This window comes from Bombina bombina, chromosome 7 (genome assembly GCF_027579735.1).
Source record: "Bombina bombina isolate aBomBom1 chromosome 7, aBomBom1.pri, whole genome shotgun sequence".
In the NCBI taxonomy this organism is placed as follows: Eukaryota; Metazoa; Chordata; class Amphibia; order Anura; family Bombinatoridae; genus Bombina; species Bombina bombina.
This window is the reverse complement of record NC_069505.1, coordinates 427,944,051-427,969,707: the sequence shown is the minus strand read 5'-3', so window position 1 is coordinate 427,969,707 and position 25,657 is coordinate 427,944,051. Positions and strand designations below refer to the sequence as shown.

Below are 25,657 nucleotides of genomic sequence, written 5' to 3'. Positions count from 1 at the left end.
GCGGGCGGGGGTCTGGGGGTGGGCAAAGTGCAGAGGTGATTGGCCATAAGAAGCGGTAGGCACGCGGCCCGGGGCTGTGCACTGACAGACTTGGAACAGAGTCAGAGAGCAGAATTTTCATAGTTTGCACCTAAAACTTTTCTTTAGTGATTTATTTTTAGAGTGCTCTGTTTATCTTTCATTTGATGCTCTGCTGAGCCAGGGAGCAGCTCTAGGCATGAGCTTTATAATTAATGCAGTGCAGTTTACATATTTTGTATGTGTGTGTCTGAGTTTTTGTGTGTGTGTGTGTCTCAGTGTTTTTGTGTGTGTGTTTTTGTGTGTGTGTCTGAGTGTGTTTCCGAGTGTTTGTGTGTGCATCTGAGTATGTTTTTAAGTGTGTCTGAGTATTTGGATGTGTGTTTGCCTGTGTTTTTGTGTGTGTCTGCTTTCTGGGGGGGGTGACACCATAACTTACCGCACCGGGTGACACCAACCCTAGTGATATACCCCTTCCTACTACTTTAAATTAGGTATTCTCTGTATAGGTTCTTTCTCCTGATTTAAGTCAACCATTTGAGTAAAGTAAACAACTTTCTTGGGATATTACGATATAGGTTGTTTGGAAATGGCTTTTGATGTTTTTATCCTTCTGATTGTACTAAATATGTGTTGGATTTTTTTTATTTTATTTTTTTATTTTGATATTTATAGCTGTCTCATAGATGCTAAGATTCCTGTATAAGACTACTAGATGTGAAAGACCATATGTTACATGTAATTTTTTTTGCAATAACCTCAATAAAAATCTTAAAAAAAAAACTCTTGATAACGCACGGTCTTGTGTCAGTTAAACTACTGATAACACACAGTCTCGTGTCAGTAAAACCCCTGATAATGAGTAGTATCATGTCAGTAAAACTCCTGAAAATGCACAGTCTTGTGTCAGTAAAACTCCTGATAACGCACAGTGTCATGTCAGTAAAACTCCTGATAATGAGTAGTATCATGTCAGTAAAACTCCTGATAACGCAGTGTCATGTCAGTAAAACTCCTGAAAACGCACACAGTCTTGTGTCAGTAAAACTCCTGATAACGCACAGTCTCGTGTCAGTAAAACTCCTGATAACGCACAGTGTCATGTTAGTAAAACGCCTGATAATGAGTAGTATCAGGTCAGTAAAACTCCTGAAAACGCACAGTCTCGTGTCAGTAAAACTCCTGATAATGAGTAGTATCATGTCAGTAAAACTCCTGATAACGCACATTCTCATGTCAGTAAAACCCCTGATAATGAGTAGTATCATGTCAGTAAAACTCCTGAAAACGCACAGTCTCGTGTCAGTAAAACTCCTGAAAATGCACAGTCTCACATCAGTAAAACTCCTGATAACGCACAGTCTCGTGTCAGTAAAACTCCTGATAATGCACAGTTTCATGTCAGTAAAACTACTGATAACGCACAGTCTCATGTCAGTAAAACCCCTGATAATGAGTAGTATCATGTCAGTAAAACTCCTGATGATGAATAGTATCATGTCGGTAAAACCTGTGGTATTAATGCCCTTTCCTATCACAGTAGCCAGTGTCTGCAGTCACACGGTCACATCTGGTTACTAAGGCTGGACATCTCAGGTGATGTCCCTTCTCGGCTGCCCTCTCACCTGGTGAGATGTAGAAGGTTTTGGCAAGTTTCTTGTCTGTTGTAATATCTCGCACCTCCTTCGTTATATTCAGCACACGGCCAACCACAGGCGGGATTCGTCGATAGTCTAGGATCCTGGTAAGAGGTGTAAACAGTCAGACAGTATATGTCACTCTCTTGCAAGCACACAGCAAGATTAAAAGCAAAAATGGAGGAGTTAGTAACAGCATTTGGCCAAACGGTTTACGCCCCGGACTACACCAAGGTCTCTTCCCTCCTGGGTCCCTGCCTACAGCCACACAATGCATGCTTTCAGTCAAACAAACTGAGATACACACAAGGGTGCACAGGCCTTGTGTAATTTCCCCAAGACACATACAAAACACGGAAAAAGACTACATTCTCAAACTGTACTGGGTGCACATCTTATGATCCTGCAAAAATCACAGTACTGGGTGCTCACAGACAGCTGTACAGCTCCCAGCAACTCAGTTAACCCCTGACCAGCCTGGGTGCAAAGCTTATAGGGAAAATTACAAAACAAAATAGTCAACACAACACACAGAAAGTCTGGCACTCTCTTACAAGCACACAGCAAAATTAAAAGCAAAAATGGAAGAGTTAGTTACAGCATTTGGTTAAAGACTGCAGTCTGTGTTTTGTGTGTGTCTAGGGAAATTACACCCTTGTGTGTATATTAGTTTGTTTGTTTTAAAGCATGCATTGTGTGGTTGTAGGTAGGGTCCCAGGGTGGAAGAGACCTTGATCTTGTCCTAGGCTTAAACTGTTTGGACAAATGCTGTAGCTTACTTTTCTATTTTTGCTTTTAATCTTCCTGTGTGCTTGCAAGAGAGTGCCAGATTTTCTGTGTGCCTGTGCACTGTAGCATTTGTTTCTGTGTAGCAGTGTGTGTCTTTGTGTGTTTCTGTGTAGCATTGTGTGTGTGTGTGCACAATAATGTGTGTATGTGCGCTGTAGTATGTGTTTGTGTGTACAGGTGTGAGATATTTCGTACCTGTCCAGGTGAAAAGCTGCTATTTCTGCGTTGTGCCTCTCAAAGTCAGAGAAGTAGAAAAAGTCTGCAGGAGTCTCCTGATCACGGCTCTGTCTGCGGTGACAAATTTACAGTTAGTTTCACAAAACACAAGGAATGTGGACACATCTATACATGATATACACATAGGTATATATACACATATATACAAACACTCACACACACACCCTCACATACCTACCCACACACACACATATATAAATGCACACACATATACACACACAAATATATACACTCTCCCTTTCCCCTCTTTCACTCACACACAATATATATATATATATATACATCACACACATATATAAATGCACACATATACACACACTTCCTTTCCTCTCACACATACACACAGAGAAAAACACACAGTCATGGACAAAAATATTGGCACCCCTGCATTTCTGTCAGATAATGCACCACCTACCCCAGCAAATTGTTGCAATTACACGTTCCACGCAAAACTCCAAAAATGGACTGGACAAAATAATGGCACCCTCAATTCAATATTTAGTAGCACACCCCTTGGGCAAAATAACTGAAATCAATCGCTTCCTGTAACCATCAATGAGTTTCTTACACCTCTCTACTGGAATTTTGCACCACTCTTCTTTCGCCAACTGCTCCAGGTCTCTCAGATTGGAAGGGTTCCTTTTCCCAATTGCTATTTTGAGATCTCTCCACAGGTGCTCTATGGGATTGAGATCTGGACTCATTGCTGGTCAGTTCAGTACTCTCCAGCGCTTTGTCTTAAACCATTGCTATTTTTTTTATAATGAGCTATATTGAGAAATCAGCAATACAATATATACGTAGTGATCAACAACAAAATAGATTTTTATCCTGATACAATAAAGTATTATCCTTGATATGCGAGTATTGTGAGATCTCGGTTGAGCTGGTGGTGTATAGTCTTCTCCTGGATTCATCTGAGTTCCAGATCTCATTATCAAATAAGATCAAGGGTTTTTAGTATTTTTTTTTTTTAACAATGTAAACATTTGTAACATATAAACTTTTTTTTAACAATATGTATCTTAAATTTTACCTTTTTCTTTTTTTTTCTTTTTCTTTAAACAAATAAAGTAGAGGTAGCAATTGAGGAACTGTAAAATAACTTCCATACAGATTGAGGAGGGGAGTGGATGAGGGGGGAAGGGGAAAAAGGGGGGGGGGGTAGTGAGAGAAGTGTTTCATTGCCAGCATTTGCTGTAGGTTTGTGAGTTCAGTGGTTATGTTTTCTAAAAAAATGTTATGGGTGTTCAGATTTCCAAATTTGCAGCATGTATTCCTAGATAATAATATAATACAATCTAAGGGGGCGCTTGTAAAAGAGTAAAACTGCTTAATAGTTGGCAGTATACAGTATGTCTGATACAATGCATAATATACAAATAACCATATTAAGTATACATACAGATTTTACAAAGAAATGTCCCAAGTGAACAAAATATACTTCTTGGATATAGGAGAATCCTCCCTAAAATAAATTTTCGTATGTTGGCTGCCTCCTCCTCACCAATTGATCTGGGTTAGAGCTGTAGAATAGAAAGAAGAACAGAGGGGGCCTCATGTGCAGGATCATTAAACACAAATATGAGCTGGATATAATATAGGCCTAATGGGTACTCACATATAAATAGAGCACACCAATGTGCTAGTAGGTGCAGGCTGTAGAATTATCGGGTGTAACAGCTGGGATTTTCTGTGTGCTGCAATGGATATAAAGTATAGATAGAAGGCACTACATGTGCAGATCAATCAGAGTATAGCCATATAATGTCAAATGGGTACTCACATATTCATCAAGCACACCAATGTGCTGGTAGATGTAGACTGACAGATTAATAGCAGGTGTGTCAACTCACCCCACTGTGGTTCTCCCAATGAGCAGGATCCAGGTGCAGGTGCCAATAATGGTACTCCAATAGGAACTCAATAATCACAGGCAGGTAAGTGCCAATAATGGTACTCCAATGGGAACTCAATAATCACAGGCAGGTAAGTGCCAATAATGGTACTCCAACAGGAACTCAACAATCACAGGCAGGTAAGTGCCAATAATGGTACTCCAACAGGAACTCAATAATCACAGGCAGGTAAGTGCCAATAATGGTACTCCAACAGGAACTCAATAATCACAGGCAGGTAAGTGCCAATAATGGTACTCCAATGGGAACTCAATAATCACAGGCAGGTAAGTGCCAATAATGGTACTCCAATAGGAACTCAATAATCACAGGCAGGTAAGTGCCAATAATGGTACTCCAATAGGAACTCAATAATCACAGGCAGGTGAGGTCTTTCCACTCAATTTGAATTTTTGTAAAATATGGTATTTATTAAAAAGGTCCACTTTTGTATTTGCTTGGTGAATATGTGAGTACCCATTTGACATTATATGGTTATACTCTGATTGATCTGCACATGTAGTGCCTTCTATCTATGCTTTATATCCATTGCAGCACACAGAAAATCCCAGCCGTGGGTGAGCTGTTAGACCTGATACCTACTAGCACATTGGTGTGCTCTATTAATATGTGAGTACCCATTTGGCCTTTATTATATCCAGTTCATATTTGTGTTTGATGATCCTGCACATGAGGCGCCCTCTGTTCTTCTTTATATTCTACATGTATTCATAAATCTCTGCCCTCCCATCTCCTAAGTACCTGAATCTCTCCAAATGTAGGAGCCAATCTACCTGTTTTTTTCCATTCTTCTATACTGGGGACTTTGGTTGACTTTCAGTTTCTGGGTATTAACATTTTAGCACTATTTAGCTTCAGGAAGAGTAGGTCTCTTTTGCTTCTGTCTTTTAGTTTGGGTAACCCATGGAATAATAGCGTTTGTGGTTTGTGTAGTACCTAATTTGGAGCCCATGACCCCTAGGACTCCCAGCCAGTATTGATTCAATCTATCGCACCCTCACCAGATATGTGATAGCGTACCACACTCTCCACAACCCCTCCAGCACTTGACAACAGTTTTTTTGTAAATAGCTTTAAGTTTCTGAGGGGTGAAGTACCATCAAGATAGGTATTTATAGTTAATTTCTTGAACTTTGGCTTATATATATTCTATTCTAGTCCTTGTTGGATAAATGGGAATCTAGCTCTGTGTTCCATTTTAAAGCATATGGTGGAGGTACATATTTACCTTTGTTTAGTAGTAGTCTGTATGTTAGGGATATTACATGTTTGGGGAGTGGGTCTAGTAAGCATAGTTTTGCATATGTTGTGAGAGGCCTAAAGATTTTTGTTTTTTGTCTGTGGGTATCTAGATAATGATACAACCCACGAACAATGGCACCACTCGGGCATTTCCTCAAAAGGTTTATTACTAATAAGGGGATAAATTAGTATTAAATTAATATCAGTTTCCCCAATAATAAGTGAGAAAATGGTGCTCATGCATAAATCATAAATAGGAACACAAAAGAGAAATGACACAATAGAATGTCACTTATCCAAAAGTATGCACTTAAAGCACTCTGGGCCCTGACTAAAGGACAGAAGTTTCCTAACAGGATTTATAAAACATAACCTTTATTATCAAAAATAAATAAAAAGCCAAAAATGTTTGGTTAAGTAACATACAAAATTAAAAACGTGACAGATATCACTTAACAGTATAATATATATCAAGAAGATCACCATATAAATTTGTTCGACCTATGTAGGTTCTCAATATATGTGATCTCTAAATTAAATAATAGAGTTGCTCTCTATGAGGTAATAACGTGCATCCCCCAAAGATGGGTTAAAGTTAAATAACCCTAGTTAGCTACAGAATAAAATTCCAATGTGTGCACAAGGGGTTATTAATAGTCAGGAAAGTGACTGATAATAATTCACAAATAGTGGGTTATTCTTAGAGATTCATGCTCTGTTATGTGGTCATAGTGGATGGTATAGGCTTATATGGAACTAAAGTAAATCACAGAGTCATCACACACTATTTCAAAAGAAAGATACAGTTCTTTATTATTAAGGTATATTGAAAATGTGGTGTATCACATAAATAGTTGATTATAAATGCACAGCCCAAGTTATGGTATCACTGACCTACTGTGAATAAGTCATAGATACTCCTACAGAGGCTTGAAGTATGCACCACCCTAAGTTCATTAATGCCGTTATCTCTTATAAAGCCATTCACTCAGTTAGCGGCAGTACAACCACTATTCCAAATTGTGGCAGTTTATAGTGTTTCTAATACAACAGTCATACGTGTTATTATATAGACAACATTCACACTATCACTACAATATAATATTAGGATCGGTCAGTGTAGGAGATATAATCAGTATAACTTATGTAAAAAATATATTGGTTCTGTAATATCCTAAATTAAACCAAGCTAATCAAATATGTCTATGTTCCCCACACACAAATAATAAATGTGATTACAGTTGCACTCCACTAGATTATAATAGTATCAGGCCAAATGTAACTAGTAACATAACTATCAATAAAAGTATCAATTTGGTTATATTAGTATTTAACTAGTTGAAATAGGTTACTGAGAGTTGTCAAAAAAATATAAAAAAAATGTATTTTCATCTCCCAGACGATCTCACGATTTCAATATACAGGGAGTGCAGAATTATTAGGCAAATGAGTATTTTGACCACATCATCCTCTTTATGCATGTTGTCTTACTCCAAGCTGTATAGGCTCGAAAGCCTACTACCAATTAAGCATATTAGGTGATGTGCATCTCTGTAATGAGAAGGGGTGTGGTCTAATGACATCAACACCCTATATCAGGTGTGCATAATTATTAGGCAACTTCCTTTCCTTTGGCAAAATGGGTCAAAAGAAGGACTTGACAGGCTCAGAAAAGTCAAAAATAGTGAGATATTAAAATTGCAAAGCTTCTGAAGCGCGATCATCGAACAATCAAGCGTTTCATTCAAAATAGTCAACAGGGTCGCAAGAAGCGTGTGGAAAAACCAAGGCTCAAAATAACTGCCCATGAACTGAGAAAAGTCAAGCGTGCAGCTGCCAAGATGCCACTTGCCACCAGTTAGGCCATATTTCAGAGCTGCAACATCACTGGAGTGCCCAAAAGCACAAGGTGTGCAATACTCAGAGACATGGCCAAGGTAAGAAAGGTTGAAAGACGACCACCACTGAACAAGACACACAAGCTGAAACGTCAAGACTGGGCCAAGAAATATCTCAAGACTGATTTTTCTAAGGTTTTATGGACTGATGAAATGAGAGTGAGTCTTGATGGGCCAGATGGATGGGCCCGTGGCTGGATTGGTAAAGGGCAGAGAGCTCCAGTCCGACTCAGACGCCAGCAAGGTGGAGGTGGAGTACTGGTTTGGGCTGGTATCATCAAAGATGAGCTTGTGGGGCCTTTTCGGGTTGAGGATGGAGTCAAGCTCAACTCCCAGTCCTACTGCCAGTTTCTGGAAGACACCTTCTTCAAGCAGTGGTACAGGAAGAAGTCTGCATCCTTCAAGAAAAACATGATTTTCATGCAGGACAATGCTCCATCACACGCGTCCAAGTACTCCACAGCGTGGCTGGCAAGAAAGGGTATAAAAGAAGAAAATCTAATGACATGACCTCCTTGTTCACCTGATCTGAACCCCATTGAGAACCTGTGGTCCATCATCAAATGTGAGATTTACAAGGAGGGAAAACAGTACACCTCTCTGAACAGTGTCTGGGAGGCTGTGGTTGCTGCTGCACGCAATGTTGATGGTGAACAGATCAAAACACTGACAGAATCCATGGATGGCAGGCTTTTGAGTGTCCTTGCAAAGAAAGGTGGCTATATTGGTCACTGATTTATTTTTGTTTTGTTTTTGAATGTCAGAAATGTATATTTGTGAATGTTGAGATGTTATATTGGTTTCACTGGTAAAAATAAATAATTGAAATGGGTATATATTTGTTTTTTGTTAAGTTGCCTAATAATTATGCACAGTAATAGTCACCTGCACACACAGATATCCCCCTAAAATAGCTATAACTAAAAACAAACTAAAAACTACTTCCAAAACTATTCAGCTTTGATATTAATGAGTTTTTTGGGTTCATTGAGAACATGGTTGTTGTTCAATAATAAAATTAATCCTCAAAAATACAACTTGCCTAATAATTCTGCACTCCTTGTAAGTAACTCAACTAAGGATGGCCCTATAACATTCTGGGATTGTAATATAATTATATGAGAAACTATTACTTGTAATAGTATGTCGATATAGAGAGATCAGCACGGCAGACTCGGTACGAATCCCCTAGGCTGAAAGGCCGTATGCAAAATCCTAATATGAAGTGTTCCTATTGGTTTAAATCTATCATGTGAAACACTCGTCTAGTGTAGTGACTGATCTCTGATCAAGGCGTGTATAGCGTGATCATTCTTATAGCGGTGAGTGTATTCACTAGATCACGGTAGATGTACAAACAAGTGTTCAAGTTTGATACAACCCCGACCAGATATGATGTTAATTACAAAGTACTGCAGCGAGTTTTTATATAGCTAACGGAGCACAAAACTAGCTACGTCTGGCACAACCGAGACTATCTTTTAATATAAGTGATGTAACGAAAATATCTTTACAGCTAGTAAATGTAAGGAGATAACTAGATATGGCACAGCCCAGGCTGCGTAAATTATTACCTTAAGTAATAGTTTAGCTATAATGCCCTAGTGGGTATTGCATAATAGTTCGGCTATAATATCATAAAGGTTAACATAATACTTTTTCAGTGAACACATAGACTAGTCTAAGACTGGCACAACCCAGACTATGCGCATTTATAACTATGATGAATAGATACGGAGAGCAACAATGACTAGTTAAGTAGGTATCTGTTTGTTAAAATAAACACATAAGTAGAGTGTGAATGAATTCACAACTCTCCTCTGACGCGTTTCGCCCTATTGGGCTTTATCAAAGGCCGAACTAATTTATTTGGTGATCTTCTTGATTTATATTATACTGTTAAGTGGTATCTGTCACGTTTTTAATTTTGTATGTTACTTAACCAAACATTTTTGTTTTTTTATTTATTTTTGATAATAAAGGTTATGTTTTATAAATCCTGTTAGGAAACTTATGTCCTTTAGTGAGGGCCCAGAGTGCTTTAAGTGCATACTTTTATAGAAGTAACATTCTATGGTATCTAGATAATGTTTTATCTGGGCATAGGAGTACCATGTGATGGGTGTATTCGCTTCATGTAGTTCAGTGAGGGTTTTTAATTTGTTTCCTGCGATAATATGATACATGGTTGACTGCCTTACATGTGTAGCAGTTTGTTGATGTGTGTCCTGTGGGGAGATTGGTAGATTTGGGTTATCGATGTAGGGCGTTAATGGTGAGTGTTCTGAGGAGATATGTGGCTGTGTAGCTAATATTGTATGCCATTAGTAAAAGAATTCTATTAGTATTGGATATTTTTTTATTATCATAGGTTTAGTATTTGGTGGTAGCCAGTCCAATGTTTCCACATAATCTATGTTGAGTATGTCCCTGCTTATTTGAACCACAATTTTGTCTGGTGAATTCATGCACCACTCTGCTTGATTCTGCAGTGTTATGGCTTTTTGGAAAAAATATTTGGCTAACTGCTGGACTGCTGGTTTGGGCCTATCTTTTAACCGCTAGCCAGTAATTGCGCAATATAAAAATCTGAGCCCACCTTGCTAAAGAAGAAGGGAAACTTGTGGGCCTTGAAATTATAGTGCTGTATGTGAGATATTGGCGGTGCCACTTCGTACCACTGTAGCCTAACACATCATTGCTCATGTAGCATACTCACATTGGGCTGATAATAGGTGCTCCGTGTAGACTGCAATCAGGCCGCAAAACCTGCGAGGTGAGGCAGCACCAGAACTAAACTATTCAGATACACTATTATAATTCTGGACTTTGCTCTTAAGAAAGACGTCTAGTTCTCTCCATGCTAATAGGTTTAAGAGGACTTTATTAAAACAACACAGTGCCAAAGCCAGTTAAGTAGCTACTGTATGAAATGGTGAGTGTTCTGATGAGATATGTGGGTATGTAGCTAATATTGCTAATATTGTATGCCATTGGTAAAATAATTCTGTTAGTATTGGATAATTTTTTATTATCATAGGTTTAGTCTTTGGTGGTAGCCAGCCCAATGTTCCCACATTATCTATGTTGAGTATGTCCCTGCTTATTTGAACCCAGATTTTGTCTGGTGAATTCATGCACCACTCTGCTTGATTCTGCAGTGTTATGGCTTTTTGGAAAAAATATTTGGCTAACTGCTGGACTGCTGGTTTGGGCCTATCTTTTAACCGCTAGCCAGTAACTGCGCAATATAAAAATCTGAGCCTGCCTTGCTAAAGAAGAAGGGAAACTTGTGGGCCTTGAAATTATAGTGCTGTATGTGAGATATTGGTGGTGCCACTTTGTACCACTGTAGCCTAACACATCATTGCTCATGTAGCATACTCACATTGGGCTGATAATTAGTGATGTCGCGAATTGTTCGCTGGCGAATAGTTCCCGGCGAACATAGCTTGTTCGCAGCGGCGGGTGAACATATGCGATGTTCGATCCGCCCCCTATTCATCATCATTGAGTAAACTTTGACCCTGTATCTCACAGTCTGCAGACACATTTCAGCCAATCAGCAGCAGACACTCCCTCCCAGACCCTCCCAGCTCCTGAACAGCAGCCATTTTAGATTCATTCTGATCCTGCATTCTTAGTGAGAGGAGGGATAGTGTAGCTGCTGCTGATTTTATAGGGAAATTGATAGCTAGGCTAGTGTATTCAGTGTCCACTACAGTCCTGAAGGACTCACCTGATCTCTGCTGTAAGGACAGCACCCCAAAAAGCCCTTTTTAGGGCTAGAACATCAGTCTTTTTTTTTTTTTTTGCCTGTGTAATTTTGACTGTGAAACATCAGTCTGCTAGTGTAATCTAATTGCAGTTGCCTGCCTGCAGTGCCACCACTCATATCTGTTGTAACAGTAGTGTAAATTTAAAAAAAAAAAACTTTTTTGACTGTGAAACATCAGTCTGCTAGTGTAATCTAATAGCAGTTGCCTGCCTGCCAGCGTGTGTGCCAGGCCCACTTGCCAACTAGTCCCACCACTCATATCTGTTGTAACAGTAGTGTAAATTTTTTAAAAAAAAACTTTTTTGACTGTGAAACATCAGTCTGCTAGTGTAATATAATTGCAGTTGCCTGCCTGCCAGCGTGTGTGCCAGGCCCACTTGCTAAGTGCCACCACTCATATCTGTTGTAACAGTAGTGTAAATTTAAAAAAAAAACTTTTTTGACTGTGAAACATTAGTCTGCTAGTGTAATCTAATTGTAGTTGCCTGCCTGCCTGCCAGCATGTGTGCCAGACCCACTTGCCAACTAGTGCCACCACTCATATCTGTTGTTACAGTAGTATAAATTTAAAAATAAAAACTTTTTTGACTGTGAAACATCAGTCTGATAGTGTAATCTAATTGCAGTTGCCTGCCTGTCTGCCAGCGTGTGTACCAGGCCCACTTGCCAACTAGTGCCACCACTCATATCTGTTGTAACAGTAGTGTAAATGTAAAAAAAAAAAACTTTTTTGACTGTGAAACATCAGTCTGCTAGTGTAATCTAATTGCAGTTGCCTGCCTGCCAGCGTGTGCGCCAGGCCCAAGTGCCAACTAGTGCAACCACTAATATCTGTTGTAACAGTAGTGTAAATTTTGTAAAAAAAACTTTTTTGACTGTGAAACATCAGTCTGCTAGTGTAATCTAATTGCAGTTGCCTGCCTGCCAGCGTGTGTGCCAGGCCCACTTGCCAACTAGTGCAACCACTAATATCTGTTGTAACAGTAGTGTCAATTTTGTAAAAAAAACTTTTTTGACTGTGAAACATCAGTCTGCTAGTGTAATCTAATTGCAGTTGCCTGCCTGCCAGCGTGTGTGCCAGGCCCACTTGCCAACTAGTGCCACCACTCATATCTATTGTAACAGTAGTGAAAATTAAAAAAAAAAAACTTTTTTGACTGTGAAACATCAGTCTGCTAGTGTAATCTAATTGCAGTTGCCTGCCTGTCTGCCAGCGTGTGTGCCAGGCCCACTTGCCAACTAGTGCAACCACTAATATCTGTTGTAACAGTAGTGTAAATTTTGTAAAAAAAAAACTTTTTTGACTGTGAAACATCAGTCTGCTAGTGTCATCTAATTGCAGTTGCCTGCCTGCCAGCGTGTGTGCCAGGTCCACTTGCCAACTAGTGCCACCACTCATATCTGTTGTAACAGTAGTGTAAATTTAAAAAAAAAACTTTTTTGACTGTGAAACATCAGTCTGCTAGTGTAATCTAATTGCAGTTGCCTGCCTGCCAGCGTGTGTGCCAGGCCCACTTGCCAACTAGTGCAACCACTAATATCTGTTGTAACAGTAGTGTAAATTTTGTAAAAAAAAACTTTTTTGACTGTGAAACATCAGTCTTCTAGTGTAATCTAATTGCAGTTGCCTGCCTGCCTGCCAGCGTGTGTGCCAGGCCCACTTGCCAACTAGTACCACCACTCATATCTGTTGTAACAGTAGTGTAAATTTAAAAAAAAAACTTTTTTGACTGTGAAACATCAGTCTTCTAGTGTAATCTAATTGTAGTTGCCTGCCTGCCTGCCTGCCAGCGTGTGTGCCAGGCCCACTTGCCAACTAGTGCCACCACTCATATCTGTTGTAACAGTAGTGTAAATTTAAAAATAAAAACTTTTTTGACTATGAAACATCAGTCTGCTTGTGTAATCTAATTGCAGTTGCCTGCTTGCCAGCGTCTGTGCCAGGCTCACAGCGTATACTGTGCCCACTTGCCCAGTGCCACCACTCATATCTTGTTTAATAGTAGTGTAAGTGTACATTTAAAAAAAAATAAACTTTTTTGACTGTGAAACATCAGTCTGCTTTTTTGTGTCAGGCTCACAGCGTATACTGTGCCCACTTGCCCAGTGCCACCACTCATATCTTGTTTAATAGTAGTGTAAGTGTACATTTAAAAAAAAAAAACTTTTTGGATTGTGAAACATCAGTCTGCTTTTTTGTGTCAGGCTCACAGTGTATACTGTGCCCACTTGCCCAGTGCCACCACTCATATCTTGTTTAATAGTAGTGTAAGTGTACATTTAAAAAAAAATGACAGGCAGAAGCAGGCCACCCCGCAGGTGCCATCGTGGTGCTGTGATTCCCTTTGACCCTATAATAATGCCCAGTGTTCAGAGGCCACGTACCATGAACGCGAAATGTTCTAAGGAGGACCTAGTTGACTGGCTAACACAGGACACCCAATCTTCTACAGCTCCTGCTCGGAACCTTGACGCACCATCCACCTCCAGCTTAGCTTCGGGCACCTCTCAAGTGACCACTCGCCTGCCTGCTGCCACCACCAACACTAGCACCACAGCCGCTTCACTTGATCTGTCAGAGGAGTTATTGACACATCAGTTTGAAGAAATGAGTGATGCGCAACCATCATTGACAGAGGATGTAGATAACAGTGATATGTCTCAGTCAGACATGGACGTACGGTGTGATGATGATGATGTTGTACCCGCTGCTGCTTCCTTTGTTGATTTGTCAGATACAAGTGAAGCGGTTGATGATCATGCGTCCGTGGATGTCACGTGGGTGCCCGCTAGAAGAGAAGAAGAAGAGGGGGAAAATTCAGATGGGAGACAGAGAGGAGGAGGAGGAGACGAGTTGGAAGCAGGGGGAGGTCGTCGCAAGGAGCTAGTGGCACAGTCAGACAGCATGCATCGGCACCCAGGATCAGCCAGACAGCACGCCAATCAACGCATGCAGTTGCCACCACCAGGATGCCGTCATCGCAGAGCTCAGCAATGTGGCTTTTTTTGTGTGTCTGCCTCTGACAACAGCGATGCCATTTGCAACCTGTGCCAAAAGAAACTGAGTCGTGGGAAGTCCAACACCCACCTAGGTACAACTGCTTTGTGAAGGCACATGATCTCACATCACAAACGCCGATGGGATGAACACATGAGTAGGAGCAGCACACAAACTCAAAGCCGCCATCCTCCTCCTGGTCCAGCATCTTCAGCCACGTCAACCACTGCTGTCCTCCTTGCCCCCTCTCAACCATCCGCCACTCCGTCTCTCTTCCGTAGCAGTTCCTGCTCATCTGCCCACAGTCAGGTGTCTGTCAAGGACATGTTTGAGCGTAAGAAGCCAATGTCCCAAAGTCACCCCCTTGCCCGGCTTCTGACAGCTGGCTTGTCTGAACTCTTAGCCCGCCAGCTTTTACCGTACAAGCTGGTGGAGTCCGAGGCGTTCAAAAAATTTGTAGCTATTGGGACACCGCAGTGGAAGGTACCCGGCCGAAATTTCTTTGCACAAAAGGCAATCCCCAACCTGTACTCGATTGTGCGAAAGGAAGTAATGGCATGTCTGGCACACAGTGTTGGGGCAAGGGTCCATATGACCACTGATAGCTGGTCTGCAAAGCATGGTCAGGGCAGGTATATCACCTACACTGCGCATTGGGTAAACCTGCTGACAGCTGCCAAGCATGGAATGCGTGGCTCTGCAGAGGAGTTGGTGACACCGCCACGACTTGCAGGCAGGCCTGCTGTCACCTCCTCACCTCCTCCTACTCCATCCTCTTCCATACCCTCCTCGGCTGAGTCCTCTTCTGCTACTGCGTCTTGCTTCACATCAACGGCACTCCCCCAGCTCCGCAGGTACTATTCCACATCCCGGATACGGCAGTGTCACGCCGTCTTGGGGTTGACTTGCCTGAAAGCAGAGAGTCACACTGGAACAGCACTCCTGTCTGCCCTGAACGCACAGGTGGATCAGTGGCTGACTCCGCACCAACTGGAGATCGGCAAAGTGGTTTCTGACAACGGAAGTAATTTGTTGGCGGCATTGAAATTGGGCAAGTTGACACATGTGCCGTGCATGGCACATGTGTGTAATCTGATTGTACAACACTTTGTGCATAAGTACCCAGGCTTACAGGACGTCCTGAAGCAGGCCAGGAAGGTGTGTGGCCATTTCAGGCGTTCCTACACGGCTATGGTGAATTTTGCAGATATCCAGCGGCGAAACAACATGCCAGTGAGGCGCTTGATTTGCGACAGCCCGACACGTTGGAATTCAACACTCCTAATGTTCGACCGCCTGCTCCAACAAGAAAAAGCCGTTAACGAGTATTTGTATGACCGGGGTGCTAGGACAGCCTCTGCGGAGCTGGGGATTTTTTTGCCATGTTACTGGACGCTCATGCGCAATGCCTGTAGGCTCATGCGTCCTTTTGAGGAGGTGACAAACCTAGTCAGTCGCACCGAAGGCACCATCAGCGACATCATACCATTTGTTTTCTTCCTGGAGCGTGCCCTGTGAAGAGTGCTGGATCAGGCCGTACATGAGCGTGAAGAGGAAGAGTTGTGGTCACCATCACCACCAGAAACAGCCTTATCAGCATCGCTTGCTGGACCAGCGGCAATGCTGGAAGAGGATTGTGAGGGAGAGGAGTCAGAGGAGGAATGTGGCTTTGAGGAGGAGGAAGACCAACCACAACAGGCATCCCAGGGTGCTCGTTGTCACCTATCTGGTACCCGTGGTGTTGTACGTGGCTGGGGGGAAGAAGATACCTTCAGTGAGATCACTGAGGACGAGGAACGGGACATGAGTAGCTCGGCATCCAACCTTGTGCAAATGGTGTCTTTCATGCTGTCGTGCCTGTTGAGTGACCCTCGTATAAAAAAGCTGAAGGAGAAGGACCTGTACTGGGTGTCCACGCTACTAGACCCCCGGTATAAGCATAAAGTGCCTGAAATGTTACCAAATTTCCGCAAGACGGAAAGGATGCAGCAGTTCCAAAATAAATTAAAAAGTATGCTTTACAAAGCGTATAAGGGTGATGTCACAGCACAACGGGAATCTAACAGGGGAAAAGGTGAAAGTAATCCTCCTCCTCCCACGACTACGCCGGCAAGGACAGGACGCTTTACAGAGGTGTTGTTGATGGAGGACATGCAGAGCTTTTTAACTCCTATGCATCGCCACAGCCCTTCGGGGTCCACCCTCAGAGAACGACTCGACCGACAGGTAGCAGACTATCTCGCCTTAACTGCAGATCTCGACACTCTGAGAAGCGATGAACCCCTTGACTACTGGGTGTGCAGGCTTGACCTGTGGCCTGAGCTATCCCAATTTGCGATAGAACTTCTGGCCTACCCCGCTTCAAGTGTCCTGTCAGAAAGGACCTTCAGTGCAGCAGGAGGTATTGTCACTGAGAAGAGAAGTCGCCTAGGTCAAAAAAGTTTAGATTTCCTCACCTTTATTAAGATGAATGAGGGATGGATCCTGAAGAGACTGACATTGGGCGATACATTCGAGTAAAAAAGGCCTGATGAGATGATCTGCCTTGGGCTATAAATGGTCCACAAGCTGCTGTATGTTATCTTCGAATGCCGGATAACTTGCGTGACTTATCCGCCACCAACTAGGGTTCAAGCCGCAATGTTTTAGGGCACATTCTGCCAGGGAAACAAATATCATTTTTTCTGGCCACTGCTACAGCAGCGGCTGCAACAATACCTAATTTTTCAGGCATGTGTACATGCCAAATTTTTCTGGCCTCTGGTGCTGCACTGTGGCTTCAAAAAACAAACAAAAAAAAAGGCACGTAACAGGGATTAAAGTGATAGGAATAGTACTACTTAACACACCACTCCTATCTGGTGGCACAGTATATTGCACGCGCAGTGCCCCAATATTTGAAGTAGGAGGACCGACCAAGCATCTTTTTCCATCTCCCGGTTCCTAAAATCCATGCCATATACACGTCACCTGATAGGAAACGTAACAGGGATTAAAGTGATAGGAATAGTACTACTTAACACACCACTCCTATCTGGTGGCACAGTAGATTGCACGCGCGGTGCCCCAATATTTGAAGTAGGAGGACCGACCAAGCATCTTTTTCCATCTCCCGGTTCCTAAAATCCATGCCATATACACGTCCCCTGATAGGGGACACCGCAGTGGAAGGTACCCGGCCGAAATTTCTTTGCACAAAAGGCAATCCCCAACCTGTACTCAATTGTGCAAAAGGAAGTAACCTTACCATGGGTCCCAGACCGCACGTCTTGTAATTCTCTGTCTGGGAAATTATCTATCTATCAAATCTATCTATTGATCTATCAAATCTATCTTTCTATCTATCTATCTATCGTATCTATCAAATGTATCTATTGCATCTATTGATCTATCTATCTAATCTATGCATCTATCTATCTATCAAATCTATCTATCTCGTGGCAGGACCGACCAAGCATCTTTTTCCATATCCCGGTTCCGAAAATCCATGCCATTTACACGTCCCCTGATAGGGGATGTAACAGGGATTAAACTGATAAGAATAGTACTACTTAACACACCACTCATATCTGGTGGCACAGTAGATTGCACGCGGTGCTCTGACAAAATGCAGAAGGAGATTTGGCAGACGGACATTTGGCCGACAGGCAGAAAGCAAAAGAATGTTCCAATTTCGGCCCAGGGCAGATACGTTCCAGAGTGCTCTGTTCTAATCAGAGCCTCGGGCGCCGCAACTGCCTCTGGGAACCTTACCATGGGTCCCAGACCGCACGTCTTGTAATTCTCTGTCTGGGAAATTATCTATCTATCAAATCTATCTATTGATCTATCAAATCTATCTATCTATCTATCATATCTATCAAATGTATCTATTGAATCTATTGATCTATCTATCTAATCTATGCATCTATCTATCAAATCTATCTATCTCGTGGCAGGACCGACAAAGCATCTTTTTCCATATCCCGGTTCCGAAAATCCATGCCATTTACACGTCCCCTGATAGGGGATGTAACAGGGATTAAACTGATAAGAATAGTACTACTTAACACACCACTCATATCTGGTGGCACAGTAGATTGCATGCGCAGTGCCCCACATTTCAAGTAGGAGGACCGACCAAGCATCTTTTTCCATCTCCTGGTTCCTAAAATCCATGCCATATACACGTCCCCTGATAGGGGATGTAACAAGGATTAAACTGATAAGAATAGTACTACTTAACACACCACTCATCTCTGGTGGCACAGTAGATTGCACGCAGTGCTCTGACAAAATGCAGAAGGACATTTGGCAGACGGACATTTGGCCGACAGGCAGAAAGCAAAAGAATGTTCCGATTTCGGCCCAGGGCAGATACGTTCCAGAGTGCTCTGTTCTAATCAGAGCCTCGGGCGCCGCAACTGCCTCTGGAAACCTTACCATGGGTCCCAGACCACACGTCTTGTAATTCTCTGTCTGGGAAATTATCTATCAAATCTATCTATTGATCTATCAAATCTATCTATCTATCTATCTATCTATCTATCTATCTATCTATCTATCTATCTATCTATCGTATCTATCAAATGTATCTATTGCATCTATTGATCTATCTATCTAATCTATGTATCTATCTATCAAATCAATCTATCTATCTCGTGGCAATGGGGAGTTTGCGGTTGTGCAAATGGACTGTTTGCGGTTGTTTGCGGTGCGTTAAACGGGGAGTTTGGTCTGTCACTGTGAAGCGGGCGTAACCCTTACACTACACATCATACCTGATGTTTTAAAGCTCGTTATTCCAAACAATTTAGGAATGTTAGGTGATTTATGCCCTTTATGGATTAAAATTAGACTCTGCATCAACTATGTAATTTTCCGTGGGAGTTTTGCCATGGATCCCCCTCCGGCATGCCACAGTCCAGGTGTTAGTACCCTTGAAACAACTTTTCCATCACTATTGTGGCCAGAAAGAGTCCCTGTGTGTTTTAAAATTTGCCTGCCTATTGAAGTCAATGGCGGTTCTCCCGGTTCGCCCGTTCGCAAACAGTTGCGGAAGTTTGTGTCCGCCGTTCGCGAACCGAAATTTTTAGGTTCGCGACATCACTACTGATAATAGGTGCTCCGTGCAGACTGCAATCAGGCCACAGAACCTGTGAGGTGAGGCAGCACCAGGACTAAACTATTCAGATACACTATTATAATTCTGGACTTTGCTCTTAAGAAAGACGTCTAGTTCTCTCAATACTAATAGGTTTAAGAGGACTTTATTAAAACAACACAGTGCCAAAGCCAGTTAAGTAGCTACTGTATGATATTTGACTCTTCTTTTCTCTTTCACACGCATCCATAGTTGAGATGGACTAAAAAAATGTATTTGCTGGGGGGATCAGAGGGGATCTATCCCACACATAAGGATCTACCTTTGATATCCAGGATTTTTACACTGAGGGTCATTAGATATCAGATATCATCCCAATATCACCTGAAGACAATACTGTGATATACCGCCTATATCGATTGTTGCACAATGTCTAACTCGCAGAAAAAGCTGGAGTGAAGCGTACAGTGGCGGACCATTTTAGCTCAGTAGGTGAGGACCTACGTGCTCTACCAGGGACAGGAAATGAAGCTGTCTTCTCTCCCCCATCTAGTCCTGAATCCTCTCCATTAACCGCAGCTGCGCTACAGGACTTTCAGGCAGTAGACCACTGTCAGGTTTCCTCCACTTTTATCCTAAGTTCCCTGAAGTCTCTTTTGGATACCCACCATGCGTCTTTTGCAGAAAATTAACCTCTTCCATAGCAGATTTGAAGAAAGATCTTAACTCCACTACAGAGAGGTAAGACTCTATGGAACGCAAACAAGAAAACATGGTGGTGGATTACTCCAACATGCTCAGCTATACTCAAAACCAAGCAAAAAACATCTGCGAGATGGAGGATAAATTGGCCGACCTAGAGAATCGGTGGCGCCGAAACAATCTTTGAATACGTGGGATCTCAGAGGAGGTTTCCAATGCAGACCTGGGTGCTTTTCTAATGGAATTTTTTGCTATCTTGGCAAGACCTCAGTCAGCAACTGAAAATCTTATTGACAGAGCTCACAGGTTATTAAGGCCTAATAGCTTACCAAACGACAAACCCAGAGATACCATAGTAAGGCTGCACTTCTATACTTACAAAGAAAGGGTCCAAAGAGCCATTCTACAAAGAACAAAACTTCCAGAAAAATTTGAGCAGTTGAAGATCTTTGCTGATCTATCACCCCGTACATTGCAACAGAGGAGGACATTCACAGATGTCACCAAAATCCTGAGACAGCATAACATCAAGTACAGGTGGGGTTCCCCACAAAACTGTTCATCTCAAGGAATAATCAAATCCACACAATCTCCTCTGTTTCACAAGGGATAGATCTCCTAAAACACTGGGAGTTATACAGCCTACCTCCAGAGAAGGCCACAGGTACCAATCCCTGTGGGAAATAGATGGATACTTCACCACCAACAGATACCAGCTCCCACAAGCATTCTTATTCCTCACAGACACTTCTGAGGGCTTCGGCACGTCTGAGGGCTTCGGCACCCAGATGGGATCCTATGCCACAATGGAAAAGATTACTTTGAGCCCTCTCAATTGGAGGGCGCAACTTGACTTTTATGCTTTTCATTCTCCCCTAGATCTACGGATGGTAACGTTACGACATAAGTTTCTGTGTTAGGTTTATATTGTTTTATTGTTGTATGTTCATGGTTGAGTAAAATGTTCTGTTTTAAGTAACTCACAACATACCCAATAGGGACTGCTTATCACACACTACACGGGTCATACCCATTTATTTAGTAATCTTAACACCCATGAGGTGTAATGGGACAGCAAGTAGGCTTATTATACTCACAATTTACGGAGGAGATCAATGTGATTGATAACTCCTCAAATTAATTAACTTAATAAGCTTTATGTACACAAATCATGTGAAGGTACCTAGACATAGGAAATGTGGATCACTTACCATAGGTAGTGAAGACAAAAATGGGTTCAAATAATCAAGGGATCTCATACACAGCTTTCTATCATGCTTACACGCAATAACTAGATATTATACCTATAAAAAGAAAAAGAAACAGAAGCGCACCAGGGCACGATTCAAGTGAAGGTTTATTTATCAAACACACACACGCAACTGCTAATGTTGCACTTACAAGATAAAAACAATTTATGAGCCTGTAGATATAAAAAGGTCTTTACGTGCGCTGGAACATAGATGGCAGAAAGTTCCTGATCGTCTGTCTCGGTCAGTACAAGGCGTCCGGACTGCCCTTTTGTACTACCGTGATGACTGTCCACACTGCAAGACCAGAAGATATGTCCTTTACTCCTCGACGTGTTTCCCCCGAACCTCGGTCGGGCTTTATCAAGAGGTCATTGAATACTGTCAGTTTTGGCGCTCTTCGGTTTTAAAAATGTTCATATTGGTTAAACACACCCCTTTTCCGGGGCCTGCCGTGGGTGTGTCACAGTTTGCAAATTCAATTGGTGCAAAGTCCGTGATAGAAAAAAAAAAAAAAGGGGAGAAACAATAGTAAATATTTCATTTATAAAGTGTTCCGTTTTAGAACACACTAACATAATCCTGTTAAAAAACGTCCCTTCGCTATTTTGTATGTCATAGATTGAAACATTTAGAGTAAGAGAGAAAAAGAAGAAAAGACATGGTATATTGAAAATACATTCCCTTGGTTTAGCAGTCATAATTGTATTTCATTTTCTTAAAAATGCTAAAACTTTTTCATATGTAAATAATTTACCATAATGTGAACATATATAAAACATACAGATTGTCCCAAAGCATACATATAAATAAAAATCGCTTACATGGCTATATCCCAATACCCATACATTGAACCATCTTAAAATATCCTATCTCATGACTTCAACAATAAATAATCCCTATATTACACACATCCATAAAGTTCCGACAGTAATACAATTCTAAAACTAATAAAATCCATATGGATTAATAAATATATATTTGAATACTAAAAAGTAAATAGTGATTAAAAATATATGATAAATTAAAAAATTAAAAGTAACATATTAATTAATATACTACCTTAAAATTATCACTTAGGTTTCCACATTAGGCCATTATTTTAATTATTATTTATTGATCTACTAAACAAAATGTATTCTTAAAGTATCCTTTAACGACTACATATATGCAGCTATATCTATATCGATATTCAACCCTAATGGTTGTAAAGTCTTCAACTTATAGATCCATTTAGTTTCTAATCTTCTCAAATCGAGTAGTCTATTTGGTTTACTTGGTGGGACCCAGTCTATCACCTGTACTTTTAAACACTTTGGATTACTACCATGATGTTCAAGAAAATTTGCATACAAAGAGAGAAGCGCTCTACCAGGAACGAACAACAGCTCAGTGGCTTGTTCTATGGCGATTTACCACCCGGAAGCAGCCTCTTTTAGAGGAGAATTGCCTCTAAAAGAGGTTTATCACTACCTACAATGAGGGGTCTAAAAAATTAGAAAAAATAGTACAGAAACATTGGCCCCTCTTAGTAACTGATCCCATATTGAAAACTAGAATAAATGAGAAACCAGTGTTTACATACAAGAAAGGTAAAAGCCTCAAGAATATATTGGCCCCTAGTAAACTAAGAGAGATTAAACAACAGAGAAGTGTCAATATTTCTACCACCGAAAATTGGTTGGCCAACTGGCAAGGCACATTTAAATGTGGCAAAGCAAGATGCAACATGTGTGCACACGTAGATAAATCACCTACTTTTTCTAATTCAGAATTAACAGAAACCTTTAATATTACAGGTAGAAAAAATTGTGATTGTACTTATGTAGTTTATTTATTGCACTGTGGGTGTGGCCTATTGTATGTAGGCCGCACCAAAAGGAAAATAAGACGCAGAATAAATGAGCACATTTATAATATTAAAGAGAGGTTGCTGACACACAGTGTACCTAAACATTTTATTGAACATCATGGTAGTAATCCAAAGTGTTTAAAAGTACAGGTGATAGACTGGGTCCCACCAAGTAAACCATATAGACTACTCGATTTGAGAAGATTAGAAACTAAATGGATCTATAAGTTGAAGACTTTACAACCATTAGGGTTGAATATCGATATAGATATAGCTGCATATATGTAGTCGTTAAAGGATACTTTAAGAATAAATTTTGTTTAGTAGATCAATAAATAATAATTAAAATAATGGCCTAATGTGGAAACCTAAGTGATAATTTTAAGGTAGTATATTAATTAATATGTTACTTTTAATTTTTTAATTTATCATATATTTTTAATCACTATTCACTTTTTAGTATTCAAATATATATTTATTAATCCATATGGATTTTATTAGTTTTAGAATTGTATTACTGTCGGAACTTTATGGATGTGTGTAATATAGGGATTATTTATTGTTGAAGTCATGAGATAGGATATTTTAAGATGGTTCAATGTATGGGTATTGGGATATAGCCATGTAAGCAATTTTTATTTATATGTATGCTTTGGGACAATCTGTATGTTTTATATATATTTACATTATGGTAAATTATTTACATATGAAAAAGTTTTAGCATTTTTAAGAAAATGAAATACAATTATGACTGCTAAACCAAGGGAATGTATTTTCAATATACCATGTATTTTCTTCTTTTTCTCTCTTACTCTAAATGTTTCAATCTATGACATACAAAATAGCGAAGGGACGTTTTTTAACAGGATTATGTTAGTGTGTTCTAAAACGGAACACTTTATAAATGAAATATTTACTATTGTTTCTCCCCTTTTTTTTTTTTTTCTATCACGGACTTTGCACCAATTGAATTTGCAAACTGTGACACACCCACGGCAGGCCCCGGAAAAGGGGTGTGTTTAACCAATATGAACATTTTTAAAACCGAAGAGCGCCAAAACTGACAGTATTCAATGACCTCTTGATAAAGCCCGACCGAGGTTCGGGGGAAACGCGTCGAGGAGTAAAGGACATATCTTCTGGTCTTGCAGTGTAGTACAAAAGGGCAGTCCGGACGCCTTGTACTGACCGAGACAGACGATCAGGAACTTTCTGCCATCTATGTTCCAGCGCACGTAAAGACCTTTTTATATCTACAGGCTCATAAATTGTTTTTATCTTGTAAGTGCAACATTAGCAGTTGCGTGTGTGTGTTTGATAAATAAACCTTCACTTGAATCGTGCCCTGGTGCGCTTCTTTTTCTTTTTATATGTTAATACTACGAGTCAAACAAGGATCTTTTTGACCAATCCGAAGCTGCACCGGGAGGGACCAGCCCCACAAGCGGGGAAAAGTGTTCTTCAGCTGAAAACAGCAAACAAATTATCTAGATCTATATTGGACACTTTTTAAAGGTATTGTTGTCAAATCGAAAAGGGCATTGTGACAAATTTGTTATTCTAACGGATCATCACCGTTTAATGCATAAAGGTGAAGTGTGATTTGTTTATCAAGAGTATTGATTGTACTATGTATTAATACATCTTTTGTACTGAATCTAATACATCACGTTACTAATATAACGTTTTTAATGTGAATGATTGTTACATTTTGCAAATTGCATTATATTTGTTTCTCTTTTTTAACAACCAGCGTATAGTGGATACATTATTATTATATATTCTTTAAAAGAATTTTATATTGTTTAAATTATTTTAGGCACAGGTAGTCAAGCGCAATATCATTTTTTCTTTTAGTTAGATATTATACCTGTGTTAAATCTTAGGGGTGTGTGTCTTGAACCATGCGTGTGCTCTTTTACTTGATTTCATACTCTGACTTCACTATCAACTATTCACACACCTATTTATTGCTAAACATTGCCTGTCCAACTAACCAGCAGCATTGATGGACGTTGGCCCACACATCTCGCAGTCACCTATGCTAAGTTATTGTGGTAGAGAAATACAAGTATATGAAGTTTAGTAACACAACAATCATATCAAGGTACACCATGATGGCTTACTTACTCAATTGTTATGCCTCTCACCAACTGCCTAAGACATGGTGGGATGTGGCAATATAGGAGCACCATATCAGGTATTCATCACCTACACAACCCTATGTATGTTTAAACATAATTGCTCTATTAGC

General features: G+C 40.6%; 1 protein-coding gene across 1 annotated transcript in view; it reads right to left on the bottom strand.

Annotated features, from left to right (window-relative positions):
* The window catches only part of LOC128666610 (extracellular serine/threonine protein kinase FAM20C), a 217,547-nt gene that overhangs the window by 64,684 nt on the left and 127,206 nt on the right, over positions 1-25,657 (bottom strand). The window contains exons 4-5 of the mRNA XM_053721308.1: positions 2,640-2,732; positions 1,644-1,759 (exon numbers count right to left, since the gene is read on the bottom strand). Of these exons, the coding sequence (XP_053577283.1) occupies positions 1,644-1,759; positions 2,640-2,732 (209 nt within the window). The remainder of the gene's footprint in view (positions 1-1,643; positions 1,760-2,639; positions 2,733-25,657) is intronic.